Below are 15,097 nucleotides of genomic sequence, written 5' to 3' on the forward strand. Positions count from 1 at the left end.
GCCATCTCAAGCCAAGGTGCAGCAGCTGTGGGGGTGCCCACAGCACGGAAAAGTGCAAAGCAGAAGAAACGCAAGCCAAGAAGTGTGTCAACTGCTCTGGATCCCACGAGGGTCTGGACCGCAGCTGTCCCAAACGTGCGCAGTTCATCCAGTCGAGGCAGCAGGCGTCCAAGCCGAAGCCACCAGCATGGAAGAAGGACAAACAGACTCCGGCAGGAGCCGCGTTCACCGCGGCGGATTTTCCTCCGCTACCTGGAGCGGTGCCGTCCGTCGGGACGGAAGATAAACATCCTCGTCCCGCAGGAAGAAGTCGAGAAAATACTGGCGCCGGCGCCGGTGCAACCCCGAAGGAGCAACAAGGTGAACGGAAGCTGTACAGCGAGTCGGAGCTGTGGACCATTTACCGGGAATACAGAGTTCGCTTGAGCCAGTGCAAGACACCCGAGGAACAGATTGACGTGATCGCACACTTGCTGACACATGGCACGAGAAAATAATCATCTTATTCAATTACTGTTTTTATTTTACTATTTATTATTTTTGTACTAATGATCCTCGGTCCTAACCTGGTCACAGCACCTAAAAGGACCTAATAAAAATAAGTTATGAAGAAAAAAAAAAAAAAAACCCCGATGGTTTGACACCAATTGTTGTCAAACGAACGGGGTCACTTTTTAGTTACCCCTTTTACACGGAGTTCACACACACTATCATACGTTTGTTTTGATAGTGTGCGTGAGCGCCGTGTAAAAAGTGACAGTTCGTCACTTTTTAGTTTGACTTTGACCAACCAACGGGGTACAAACTAAAAAAGTGACCAACCACCGGGGATTGAGTGTATATTTTCAAAAAAAATAATATTTTTCCGACTGAATAAAAAATTTGCGGTCATGTTCAAACAATTATTCCTGATGTCGGAGAAGTGATTAAAAACCAAAATTTTAATCCATAATTTTTCTATAAATTGAACTTTTTCACTCCAATTGGGAACCCCTAGGTCTATCCACGACCGTTTCCAATGACCGTGAGAAGATGCCAGAAAATCCAGTTACCTGCTAAATCCACAATACTCAATTAATTTAAACTTAAAAAGAACGTCGTTGATCAACGCCTCCATTGACGTTGACATTTCAATCAACGATGGCTCCGTTTTCGATTATTTACGTTTGAAGCGATGACGTTGATTCAACGATTCATTGGTAGAAACAGGTAAAAACTAAGTTGAAAAGTGAGTAAACTTATCTTTGCGTGCATGCAAAGTCTTAAGTTACCCGTGAACGCACCCCAGTTTGTTTTGATTACGTATCGAATCGAAGAACAGAAAAAAATCAATGAACAAAATCTACTGAACTAAATTTAATAAAACTGCAATGGATACAACAAATTACCGTTATTTGTAAGAACAGAACCGCAATTATGTCTAAATTACCCAAAGCAGCTCTTAGCTTGAAGCAGGTGAGATCTGGAATACTTTGTATCAACAGCAAACAAAATCCAACCGGCTTATTTTTCTCTCCCAGTTTATGCTCCGCCAGGAGGTCCTCAAGCTGTACCGGACCATCTTCCGCACGATCCGACAGGTTCCGGACGCGTCCAGCCGGCACGAACTGCGCGAGTGGGCGCGGTCCGATTTCCGCGCCAACCGCAACCAGACCGAAGAGCTGGCCATCAAAATGCTCATCCAGCACGCGAATCGTTCGCTCAAGGAGTTGCAGACCAGCCTGGAGCTGAGCGGAACGCCGTCGGGGACAAAAGCAGCGAAATAGAAATGTCGTAGTTTTTTTTAAAGTATATTTTCCTTTCACAATTATAGAGATAAGAGACATTTCCGTGCGTCGGTTGTTCAATAAATTAGACACGCTTCCAGCAGAGTGTGAGTTCAATCCAAAGTTCATTGTGTTTGCTTTGTGCGCACTCCGTGGCCGCTGCCGCCTCCGCCAGTTCAGTTGGTCTTGAATTTATCTCCGGTGCTTTCGCCGGCGTAGATTCTTTTTGCGATCAGGTAGTCCCGAGCGATTTTAAACAGCGTGAAGTAGTTGGCCAACAGAAGGAACCCGATCGAGATGAGGTTGTGCCACTCGCGTGACGCCATCAGGATGAGCAACTGGACGACCACCAGCACGATCTGGATGCCGAACAGCACCATGTAGATCAGGGCCGGGTTCTTGAAGATAACCTGTGTAGAATAAAAAACACATATTTTTTTAGGATTTTAGAATAATTCAATTCTATGTATTTGAAATTTTAGAAAATTTAATTTTTAAACCATTTCAGAATATCACAACTTTATGTAAAACTTAAGCATTTTAGGATTTCTCAACATGAAAATTTTGACGTAGACTTACGTCTTTGTCGAAGGTACTGGGGTGCCATTCCAAAAAACCCGGGCCGAAGGCCCTGGAATACTGCGTCATCCGTCAATCGCTTATATCTTCCTTCCCTCTAATCGAATCAACACGATTTATGTTCCATTCGATTCGAAAATTATTCAGCAATTTGCTATAAAACTTTCATTGTTGGCAAAATAGTTTTACTATTGAAACAACTCAATGTTTTAAAATGTTTTCAAAATGCAGAGATTTCGCAAGCAAAATGAGCGTTTCCCAAACACGGACGGGAAGGTCAAGTACCTATTTTGAGGGGAAAATCACCCAAGCAACCCGATCGGTGTCGGTCGCGAAAAAGAGGGGAAGTAGAGGGCCGGCAAAACTATAAAAGAATTTTCCCCAGTTTCCAAAACATCATTCACGTCTCAGACGTCGGACCGGCAACACCAGCAGCAGCAGCAGGAGAGACCAGAGCAGCACCGAGAGAGAGACAGAGCAGCACCGGGAGAGAGACAGAGCATCACAGGGAGAGAGACAGAGCATCACCGGGAGATGGACGGAACAGCAACCGTGTGATTGTCAATCAAGCAAGAAGGGGGTGAGGACTGCTCATCTCTTCGAAGTTGCCTCACCCCTCGTCCCTCGCCCCACCCGGGCGAGTCAGCAATAAATAATGGCGCGCGTTCGCTGCTGTGAGTGCTGCTTGGGGAGCGATGCATATTTTGACAAAATTGGCCACAGCCTGCAGTGGCCGGTTACCTCAGGGAAGGCTCCCCCGGGGGGATATTTGCCAAACAATACAAGTTTTGGCAATATGTGTATTAAAATTCATGGTTTTGATACTGGTAATGAAAAGGCCATTTCGACAATGGTGGCCACAACCTTAGGGAAGGTTCCCCTGGTGGGGGAGCGGGTGTTTTTGGGACATTTACCGAACTGTACGATTTACTGTACGGCAATATTGGTATCAAAATTCATGGTTTTTGATACTGAACATAAAAATTGCAATTTTGACAGTGGTGGCCACGACCTGAAGTGGCAGGTGCTCTCAGGGAAGGTTCCCCAAGGGGAGGGGGGGGGGGGCATATCAAACCATACGATTTTGGGCAATATGGGTATCAAAATGCATGGACTTATTCCGTAACTAGGAAATTCCTCAAAACTAAGATAGAAATCACTAACTCCACACAAAACTTAACGTAGTCTACGCTATTCCGGTTATGTCTGTGACATAACTACTTTGACTTTTAGAATTTAGATTGAATAAATAGTTATTTAAAGATGTAAGAATTTTCAAAAATGGTAATATTGGAATATGCACAAAAAAATAGGAATTTTGTAAATTTTAAAATTTTACTTTTTTTTATTTTGAAATTCAAGAATTTTAAATTTTTGCATTTAGAAATTTTGGAAACATACTAAAACATACTCAAAAACATACACATTTCAAACGAGACGTTAATATTTTAAAACATGAGAATTTAAGAATTTAAAAATTAAAGAATTTTAGAACAAATGAACTTTTAGGATTTGAGAAGCATTTCAAAATTTAAGGATTTAAGAGATTTTTGAATTTTGAGGCATTTTTTGCATCTTAGAATTTCTGAAATTACAAATTCAAAAAAGTATTTCATAATTCAAGGATTTTAGAATCTAAGAATTTTACAATTTTAGAATTTTAAAGCTTAAAAAACTTGCATTTTAAATTTTTTTTTCTAATTTAAGAAATTCTGAGCTGGCATTTTAGGAATCAGGAGTTTTAAAATTACACTGAATCACCGATGGTTTGACACATTTCAGAATTTTATGATTTAAGAATTTAGGAAAATTAGTAATTTTAGAATTTGAGAAATTTTAAACTAGCACTTTAGCATTTGAGGATGAATTCCCAAATCAGAGAATTTAAGAACTTTAAAATTTTAGAGTTTTGAAATTTTAGAATTTCAGAGTTTTAAACAAGGTTTTAATATTTTACAATTTCGAAATTTAAAAAAATATTTTTAGGATTCTAGAGAGTTTCAGAATTCCTAACCTAATTTTGCAAAATTTTAGAATTTTAGTATTAAACAATTACCGAAATCTCAGGATTTTACCGAAATCTCAGGAAATTTTATATTTTTAAAATTAAGTTTAGTATTTTAGTTATTTTTTGTCAAAATCAAAATAGGTGAATTTATATTTTTTTTAATGTTTGAATATTACAATTTTCAAACTTACATTTGAAGGTTGAATTTAATAAATTTAATATTTTTGAAATTTTAGACTTGTTTAAATAAGAAATTTTAAACCAGTATTTTGTAATTAAATAATGCATAATTTTTTTATCAGTTCAGAATTTTTGAGTATTAGAATTTCACAATGTTAAAGTTTAGGAATTTTAGAATTAAAGAATTAATAAGAATTTAATATTATTGAGACAAGAATTTTGGTTTACTAATTTTTTTTTTTTTTTTTTGGGAGGGTGATCCAGCCGCACATCGTTGATGTCGAAACCTCTAAACTGGGCCCTCGTCCTGTCACGTCCGTCAGTAGTCTTGTCGTACATTACAACTAGAACCAGATCTGCCAATGAATTAGTACACTTCGACCAAATAAACACTGACGCTGTATGGATCTGACTCTAGAATAAATGCACAGTTGTGTCTTATTCATAAGTCCAAAATGTTCAATTTTTCATATAAGTCCAAATATTCATTTGCGGATAACTACCTAACTTGAATTGAATAAAATTGAGATTTTAAGTAACACATCCGAAAGCTACTCTTATCTCAAATCCCCGACATTTTAATTAATAGCCAAAAAAATCTAGAACGTTTCTTTTAAAACCTGTCTGGCTTCTTAAAAAAAAATAGAGTAACATTTCAAGTCGTGAATTGAAAAAGAGACGACCATTTGATCGTCAGAATTCCAGTAGATCCTCGATTCGCAACAATGGTCGATACAATCATAATCCGACAGTCGTTAGTTCAACAGATCAACGAATTTAGTCCGATATCATTTCACTATTGATTGATCGAGACTCTATGGAAATTTTGACAAATCAGAATGGTTTTTATGCAACTTGAATGAAAATCACCGATTCTGATAGAATTACTAAATTCACTATTACTAATTTTGTCCCTAAATAACTAAATGCAAAGTATAAACAGTTGATATTTATAGTTAAAATCCTAAATTCTACAAAAACTGATTTTTTAAAAACCTGTATCCTAACCTGACACCCACATTAAGATAGGGAAAAATCACATATGTAGCGGTTCATTGTACAAATGTGATATTTCCACTATCGGAGAACCTCCTTGTCTCGATGACAGCTTACCGGTCATCGATTAAGCCCTGAGACTGCGTCAAAGTGGGTTCTCGTAGCATGAAGTGGTGTCCATGTGTAAAAATGGAAGCTTCAGCAATATACTAAAAACTTCGATTTTAATTCCACATCGGATCAAATCATACTCCTTGCCAAATAAGCATCAAACCTATGATACTCATTATGACAAAGCCCAGGGAATCTCAAATCCCCGAAATTTTAATTACAAAGCCAAACTTTACTTTACCTAGTTTTAAAACCTGTCTTGCTGCATCCAAAAACAATATACAATAATGAAATGTTCATATTTTACAAGTTGAAAACTCGTTGTTAATACGACTATTTCGTGCCTTCCATTTCATTAGGGCACACAAGCTTTGCAAACAAGAGTGTATCCTTATCATACCTTATGTGAACTATCATTTGAGTGAAAGAGACACAATCCTGTTCACACTTGTGTGTCCTTTTGAAATGTTAGGCTCTATTTGATCGTCAAAACTCCAATAGATCCTCGATTCGCAACAATGGTCGATACAACCATAATCCGAAAACCGTTAGTTCAACAGATTAACGAATTTTGTTCGATATCATTGCATTATTGATTGATCGAGACTCTATGGATTTTATGACAATTCAGAATGGTTAGTATACCACTTCAATTGGAATCAGAGATGCTGATAGTATTACTAAACTGGCTTACACATAGCTGGAGTCTGGAATAATAATAATTATTATTAAACAACCTAAAAAAAGTTACAAAAAAAAACTAACTATTCCTCCCCATTATCAAACAGATTTAAACCTGTTCCTAACAGATTTTACGAACAAGAATATTGAGATTCAAATAAAAAAAATCAATATCTTGCAATTTTACATATTATAAAAGCTGTGATTTCTATCAACACAAGTATATAAATATAAAATAAATGTGTGATATATATCAACATCGGAAATCATCTTTGCAAGTAGCCCTGAAACGACGGCAACGTGTGGCTCCATCTCCAGGGAAGAATTTTGGTTTACTAATTTTAGAATTAAAAATTTTAAACTATCATTTACAAATTTTAGGACCGTCATCAGGGGTGACATTGGGTCTGGGGTGTGAGATTGGGTTACACAAATTTCAGCATTTTTGTATGAACCACGCCCCAGATCCAATGTCACCCGGATGACGGGATTTAAGAACTATGGATTTTAGTAATCTTAAAATTTAAAATGTTTTGAACCAGCATTTAAAAAAATTCAATATAAGAATGTCCTAATAAGAGAATTTTGGAATTTAAGGCTTTAAAATTTTAGATTTTTATTTTTTTTTAATTTTTGAACTTTAAAATAGCACTTAAGAAGATTTTTAAATTTTCAGATTTTGATTTGAAAAAAAAAAAAAAAATAAAAACCTAACATTTCTGAATTTTAGGATAAAAAAAATTAAGAATTTGTAATATAAGTAAAAAATTAGCTTTTTGGAATTTTAGTACAGTATTTCTTCGGTAACTAGGGGGATTTTTTACCTGGGCGCTCGATAACTGGGCCGCAGCCCAGTTAAAAGCTGACAAACGTCAAAAAACCAAAACAAATCGAAATGACCAAGGGGTGAATGGATGCAAAAATCATGTTCAATAATAATAAAAAAAAACTTTTTTTTCTTCAGTTTCATGTCACAATCAAAGAAATACGAAAAATAAGCATTGTAAATAAATTTGAGTAACTTTTATTTTTATATTTCATCTGTAAAATATAATGCATGGGTGGTCCCCTCGTTATATTTTGTTCAGCCCAGTTACCGAACAAGTACTGTATTTTCTTTTTTTGAATTATATTGAAGAGTTTTGTTACTTGAGAAATTTTAGAATATGTTTTCTATATTAAGATTTTGTAATTTCAAAATTTAGTTAAAAATAGGCTGAATTATTTTTCTTTGGGGCAGATTCTAGGTTAAAAGAATATTTTTTTTGAATTTTGCTCAACTTATAAATATTTTAAATAAATCTAAAATACTCACAAAGAACCGTATGTGGCTGTTGTTGGCTGGCACGGCCGACGTGCAGAACCCGGACGCCCGGTAGATCTCCCCCAGATGGCGCACGTACGCACCGTACGGAAAGATGGTCGACTTGGACCACGCGTACGGCGGCGGATGGTGCGTCCGATGGGTGACCCGGTTCCACGTTCCCAGATGCAGGGCGGCCCGATGAAACACGTCACAGTACCGCACCGGGAAGCAGTAGGCCACGCACATGGTGAAGCCCCCGATGAAGATGAAGCCCAGATGTTGCGTGACCCAGAAGATGTCGTAGTAAAGGTGCTTCGGCACGAGCACGCACGGCACGAAGCCGGAATAGTATGCGTTCAGGACCGAAGTGAATATGATCTGCTTGAAGCGGTTGTTAAAGTCCGACTTGAGCGCTTCCACCTCGGATCGGACCGAGATGGCGTTGGACGAGCAGCTGTGCACGGGCATTCCGTTGATGCAGTTCACCTCGGTGTCCACGATCGTCCGCAGGAACTGTTCCAGGTTGAAGCCGAAGATGGTCAGATACAGGACAAACGGGTAGGACAGGCAGAACAGGTACAGGTAGCTGTTCTTCTGGAAAATCTGAATTCCACATCCGACAAAGGAAATGAGGACACACGCCAGGAAGACGTACTTGGCGATTCGTTTGCAAATGTCCGCGTACGCCTCCGGACAGTTGAGATCGATCAGCTTCAGGATGCAGCAGTAAAGCAACCGCCGGCTCGCCATCACGTAGATAAAGATGGCCAAGTCCCAGTCAATGAGGTAGAAATTTACCGCCTGCCGGGTGTACGAGTTCGGAAGCCACCAAACCGTCCGGTACAGGTGCAGAAACTGCGTCGCACTCGCAATGATGGTAAAGCCAAAGATCAAAAATTCATTCACCAGCTCCGAGCTGTGGTCCACGTTCGGGAACGGAACGTGCTTCGGAAACGGCGTCCCAAAGCTAAACTGCCCGTCCTCGTCGCCGTTCATCGCCCCACCGTGCTCATCGTTGGCCACTCCGACGCCGCCAAGATTGTTACCGATGCCAGCCCCAGCTCCGCCTCCTCCTGCTCCTCCACCCCCGCCTGGTCCTGCTGCGGCCTGGTGCTGGAAATGCTGCTGCGGTAGCCGGTGGTTCGACAGCCGCGGAATCCTACGGTTCGTCACGGTCATCGCGAAAGCTCTAATTTTAAACTTTTGAAAACTTAGATTTTAGTTCATTATTCTATAACTAAAATTTCAGACCATTCAGGATCGAGCAAAACTTGCAGTCAACTCCTGGCTGCAGGATTTTTACGGTTTGTTTTGTTTTGGTGATGTTTTTCTGACAGGACTGGACGGACAGTGCGGGCAAAAAGTCTGCGTACACGTAGTACACTATCGTGAACGTGCCCCGAACTTTAGCTGTCAAACGGTGATGAATGAAAAAAAGTCCTTCATTCAAAACAACACCGCGGTGCGCGAAGCCGGATCGATGTAACAACAACACTATCTTTTGTTTTGATATTGTTTCGCGTGAGGAAAGTTTGGGAAAAAGCATCGGCAAAGAGAGTGAAAATAACATTAATCGGAGAATTTCGCAAACGCAACGAGTGTTGACTTGAAAAGGTCTTGAAGGATGATGTAAATTTGCAAACTTTTGTGTTTAGTGGGTTGTGCCGGGATTTCGAGGGATATCACCGGACAAGAATGGAATTTCTGGTGTTTTTGGGCGTGGTGGTGGCCGTTTACGGCGTGCTGCTGTTTTTCGACAACTTTTTCAAGGTATTGAAAGTTTGAGTTGGTTTTAAGCATTTAAAATTGTATGATTTGGTTTGATTTCAGAGCTGCATGCACCATCCGTACGAGGCCTTCCTGCGAGGGACCGGTCTGACGGTGAAGTTCCTCCGGCTGCAGTGGCACACGACGGCCCTCAACCGGTCCATCGTCAAGTGGAGTACGGCCTATCCAAAGCTGCTGGATCTGAGCTTTGGCCTCGGAGTTTACATCTCGATTATCCTGATGCCGTTGGCGTCGTTCCTGATAATCGCTTCGACGTTCCACACCAAGAGTGGCCACGGTGGCAAGGGCTCGGAAGGAGCCGGGTCAAATGGGGTGGCCGGCGTGAAGGAATCTGTTTCGCTTGATCTGCTCATTCCGGGAGTGAATCTGCCGCTGAACGAAATTGGTTACTACGTGGCGGCCCTGGCCATCAACAGTGTCGTGCACGAGCTTGGCCACGGGCTGGCCGCGGTCCTCGAGGACATTCCCATCAAGGGGTTCGGCTTTCACGTGATGCTGATCATTCCGATGGCGTACACCCAGCTAGATTCGGATCAGCTCAACGGGTTGAGGACGTGGAAGCGGCTGAAGGTACTCTGCGCTGGAATCTGGCACAACTTGGTCCTTGCGGCGTGTGCATATCTACTCTTCATGGCCACACCAGCCATGCTATCAGCAGTTTATCGTGTCAACGACGCCGTCATGGTCACCGGCATCAAAGACGGATCGCCCCTCCTCGGAACTCGAGGCCTCGAACAAGGAGACATCATCACTTCGATCAACAGCTGCGACATCCGGAACGAGGGCTCCTGGTACGGCTGCCTGCTCGAAACGCTCCACTCCCAACCCTCGTACTGCATCTCCCCGGATTTCGTACACCTCAACGACGAGTCCGTCCCAATCTCCCACAAAAGCGACGGCCTCATCGAGTGCTGCAACGCGGAAAACAAAGCCTCCAACTGCTTCGAGTACATGGAAGACATCAACGCGGAGGACGTCGCCCTGCCCCAGCACATGTGTCTCAACATTCGGAAGGTGATCGAAAACTCGTTCGCCTATTGCCACCACCAGCCAACCTGCCCCGAAGGGCACTGCTTCAAACCCATGATCAACAACTTCACCACCATCATGCAAATCCGGCGCGACCGCAAGCCGGACGTCATCTACATTGGCCACCCGGCCGACCTCACCCGAACCATCCGCATCTCGCAGTTCGTCCCGAAAACCGGCCTCTTCCAACCGGGCTTCGCCGACGCCATCCAGCTGCTGCTCAAGTACGTCACCGTGTTCGCCCTCGGACTGGCCGTTATCAACGTTATCCCGTGCTTCGGATTCGACGGGCAGCATATTGTGGCCACGCTGCTGGCGAACGGACTCGTCACGAGCAGGGTGCCGCAGAAAAGCAAACGGGACGTGATTGCGCTGTGCGTCAACATCGTCGGGACGCTGTTCGTTTTTATCCTGCTGACGAAGGTGTTTTGGCAGATGATCTTCAGGGCGCTGTGGGAGTAGATGAGGGCGGGCGAGCGTTAGTACTCTCTCTTTCTATCATAAGTAACGTTTGTGTCTGTGTATAGGACCGTTTTTTTGTTTGCGGGTGATTACGGGCACGAGTCGTTGGGGGTAATTTCGGAACTTTGCTGAGTTTTAGCGCATGGTTAGGAGTTACTAGTTCATCGATTCATTGCTTCGGTAAACTTTGCGCAGTAAGCCTGGCCTGGCGCTCAATCGTCATAAATAATAACAAAGCAAAATGATTGAGGGGTCAGTCGATGCAAAAATAATTTTCTACAAATAAATTATTATTTTTGATTTTTCATGAAATTTCATGTCATATTCAAAGGATTTTGAAAGGGTATGTGCACTGGATTATTATTTTTGCGCTGCATTTAATTTAACAATAGAAAGCATTGACGTTCCCCTCCTCAGTTTTCAATGAGCTCAGTTAGCGAGCAGCATTCGGTAACTGGGTTACGTTGCCCAGTTACCGAACAAGTACTGTATTTAAATTTTAAATTTAGCTTTTTTTATTTTAAAATTTTCTTAATTTCTAAATTTGCATTGTTATATTTTTTAAATCTCTGAATCTTAATATTTACTAAATTTTGAATTTTTTGATTAAAATTAAAATTTATTCAATTGGGTCCTAAATTCAAGCTTAAATTTGTTATTTTATTATTCTCAACAATAAAGCTTATTTGTCTGAGTACAATGATCCTTTTTACGATCGCCAAGGATTTAAACTGGATTTTTAAATCATTTTTTAAAAATAACTTCGCGGCCCTCCTTGACAGAAAAGGTCCTACTTGACAGCTCGTTCCAAGGGCACCATAGTTGATCCATCGAAATAATGATGTCTTGTCAATTTTTTTTTACATTAAAATGAAAAAACGTGATCAAAAATGGTTTCAATTCGTGTTTTATTCCGTTGTACATAAAAAAAATACGAAGGGCTTTAATATTTGAACTTTTCATGTTTTGTTTTTCAAACTTTATTTTTTTAGATTTTCGCTCTTTAAATTTTCTATGTTTTTTTTTATTTCTAGAGCAACATTTGAAAGGAACGGTACAAAATTGCTCACAGATTTTTAGATTTTTTTAAAATATTTTGTAATCTGGAATTTTGAAATTTCTATTTTTTAGTTTTAAGATTTTTTTATTTGGAATTGTTTAATATTTGCGTTTTTTTATTCTTGAATTTTTAAATATAATTTTTAAAATTTCATTCATTAAAAAAATCATTTATTCAAAAAAATTAAAAATTAAGAAAATCTTAACAAAATATTTAGAAATTGAAAATCTAAAAAATATAAAAATTAAATCTAAAAATTGGAAAAATTATTAACAATTTTAAAATTTAGTAAATTTTGAATATTTTTTTTTCATAGATATTTTTGAATTATTTTTGTTCTGTTTTTTTTAAATTTTATTTTTTTTATCTTAGAGCATGGATTATTGAATTTTCAATTTCCAAATTGTAATTTTTGCAATTCTCTGGATTATTTTTTTCCCCTTTTTGTGAATTTTTTGCTATTTTTGAAGTTTGTTATTTAGAAATTTTAGCATTTATATTATTCTAAAATTGTCATAATTTGTAATTTGGTTATAAAAAAATGCAGATTTTCGCATATGAGCAATTCTCGCTGAAACCGTCCCACTAGATGCACATGTTCTCAAATCGTTACGGCAATGTTCTCATTCGATTCAGCGCACCAAAAAACCATAAAAACAACCTTCCTACCAATGAAAATGTCAGCCGTTAGCCACCTGTATATAAAAACATGTTTTGAACAATGGATTTTTTCGAAAAAATGCCCTAATTTGAAGAAATGATATCTCCCAAAACACATTACCAAACATCAAAAACTTATATATCGTTGGAAAGGTTATCGCGAGGGCTTTCTATCGCACTTTGATAAACATTTGAAAAATTATTTTTTCAAGAGTAATTTTCGAGGTTTTTGGGAAACTTACTCTTAATTTTGAATTTTGACCGTGTTCGCAACCATTTATCATTACGCAGCCATTTTCATTCGAAAGATTGGACGATTTTGCATAAAATCAACTTGAGAAAAGTAGTGTAATGAAATAGTTTTCGTATAGTTATTAGCGGATGAAAGAAATTGGTAAAATTTCAGTTAAAAATAACCAAAGCTCAGACTTTAGAAATGAGCCTTATTTACAGGCAAAACAAAGCAGGATTGTATTTGAGCCGAATGTACAGTCATCCGAGGCAAATCTGGACATATAGGATGAATAGGGACAGCTATTTCCACTATGCTTTCACTCATTAGATCATATTTTTAATTTGTTTATGTAAAAGCATACATAAACAAACAAGTTTCTAAATTTGAAGCTTTTAAGTACTCTGAAAACAAATGTCCTTACTTAGACTGTAGTCTCGATTCGCCACATTTCTCTGAAGTAATATTTTATGTATCAGAATTTGTTTCAGGAAGGTCTGCTTTATTTGTATAACCTCAATCATGCACATAAAAGTGCAAAGTTGAAATCAATATTTCTTGATCAAGTTAAAATTTGGTGGGGCTGTTGATACCATCAAAACAAGCAAGAAACTCGATTTTCGTCCAAATCGAACTACGCTATTTTATTTTAAACCACCTCAAAGTTTCGCTTTTTTTGCAAACAATGTTAAAAACCTTCATTTTCAAACTGCTATATCTCGAAAACCGCAAGTAGTACAAAGTCGAGCCAGAATTCACTAGAAAGATAATTTTACGTAGAATTAATAGGTGTAGTCTTTTTTTTCAATTAAAACTATTTTCAGTGTATTTATGTTGCGCAAATGAAAACTTGATACATGGTTTTCCTATTAAGAACAATTAAAATTAAAGTTGAATGAATCCCAACATATTTTTTTTGCATTAAATAGAGAAGAGCGGGGCAAAGGTGACGCACCTAGTGACAATCATTCTGTCACCGACCATACAATATTTTTGATTCGATGTATATACAAAATGGTACCCCTATCACTTGCCTTCAAAACGTAGTACCTAGGTACTACGATTTACCTTAAATCGCTTTTATGTCGAGAACTAGGCAATTACCATAGAAAAAATTAAGTGTGTAGCTTTGCACCGTATGTGGGGCAAAGGGATTTTTAACATTTTTTTTTGTTTTTAATGTTAATTTTTCATCCAGTTTTCAATTGGGGGTTGTTATTTACTCCAAATAAAGATAAATTTATCGTAAATTGACTTGTGTCAAATAAAAGGGCGTAGTCCGATTTGGACGAAAATCGAGTTTCTTGCTTGTTTTGATGGTATCAACAGCCCCACCAAATTTTAACTTGATCAAAAAATATTGATTTCAACTTTGCACTTTTATGTGCATGATTGAGGTTATACAAATAAAGCAGACCTTCCTGAAACAAATTCTGATACATAAAATATTACTTCAGAGCAGTGTTGCAAATGAGTGATAAAAAAGCTATCAATAGATTATCTCTGCACCAAAAATATCCGAGAGTATAGCGGCCGTCACTGTAGCTTGTGAGATCTCTTCTTGTGTCTCGTGATTCCCACCGATGTCATTCTCTCTCTATCACTCCTCCCCTTTTCCTCGACTATGCGCTCTCACCGCTGAGTCTCTCAATCTCTCCGAAAACTGCAATGAGAGAACGCGAGATGGCGATTAGGAGCCGACCACGCATGACGTCCTGTTAAACTGCGTTTGCGAAATTGGTTTTGTGGCGGCTTTTGTGGTTAAACGCTGTTACGGTAGCATGATCGTGGAAGCGGGAATGAGAGAGAAAAGGAAAATGTCAATCGCGAGTGGGTAAACACGAAAACGTGTTCGGCTATGTTCGGCGCTGAGAGTTTCAATGAAGAGAGAAGAGCAGTTGTATTTGAGGCATGAATATTCAGGCGAGATAATTGTAGTTGCTGAGAGCTGATACTTTGATATTTTAACAACCCTGCTTCAGAGAAATGTGGCGAAGTGAGACTACAGTCTAAGTAAGGACATTTGTTTTCAGAGTACTTAAAAGCTTCAAATTTAGAAACTTGTTTGTTTATGTATGCTTTTACATAAACAAATTAAAAATATGATCTAATGAGTGAAAGCATAGTTGAATTAGCTGTCCCTATTCGTCCTATATGTCCAGATTTGCCTCGGATGACTGTACATTCGGCTCAAATACAATCCTGCTTTGTTTTGCCTGTAAATAAGGCTCATTTATAA

General features: G+C 39.0%; 3 protein-coding genes across 3 annotated transcripts; 2 read left to right on the plus strand and 1 right to left on the minus strand.

Annotated features, from left to right (window-relative positions):
* Positions 1-1,276: 1,276 nt before the first annotated feature.
* On the plus strand, positions 1,277-1,889 carry LOC120425528 (LYR motif-containing protein 2-like). The gene is made up of 2 exons (XM_039590082.2): positions 1,277-1,455; positions 1,521-1,889. The coding sequence occupies exons 1-2, from the start codon at positions 1,417-1,419 to the stop codon at positions 1,764-1,766; spliced, it is 285 nt and encodes a 94-aa protein (XP_039446016.1). The 5' UTR covers positions 1,277-1,416; the 3' UTR covers positions 1,767-1,889.
* On the minus strand, positions 1,772-8,960 carry LOC120425527 (transmembrane protein 39A-like). Its single transcript, XM_039590081.2, has 2 exons — positions 7,637-8,960; positions 1,772-2,176 (listed from the first exon to the last, which is right to left on the minus strand). The coding sequence occupies exons 1-2, from the start codon at positions 8,804-8,806 to the stop codon at positions 1,943-1,945; spliced, it is 1,404 nt and encodes a 467-aa protein (XP_039446015.1). The 5' UTR covers positions 8,807-8,960; the 3' UTR covers positions 1,772-1,942.
* Positions 8,961-9,044: 84 nt separating this feature from the next.
* Positions 9,045-11,207, plus strand: LOC120425526 (membrane-bound transcription factor site-2 protease-like). The gene is made up of 2 exons (XM_039590080.2): positions 9,045-9,397; positions 9,458-11,207. Exons 1-2 carry the CDS (start codon positions 9,323-9,325, stop codon positions 10,904-10,906), a joined length of 1,524 nt encoding a protein of 507 aa, XP_039446014.1. The 5' UTR covers positions 9,045-9,322; the 3' UTR covers positions 10,907-11,207.
* The last annotated feature ends 3,890 nt before the right edge of the window (positions 11,208-15,097 follow it).

Source organism: Culex pipiens, chromosome 2, assembly GCF_016801865.2.
Source record: "Culex pipiens pallens isolate TS chromosome 2, TS_CPP_V2, whole genome shotgun sequence".
In the NCBI taxonomy this organism is placed as follows: domain Eukaryota; kingdom Metazoa; phylum Arthropoda; class Insecta; order Diptera; family Culicidae; genus Culex; species Culex pipiens.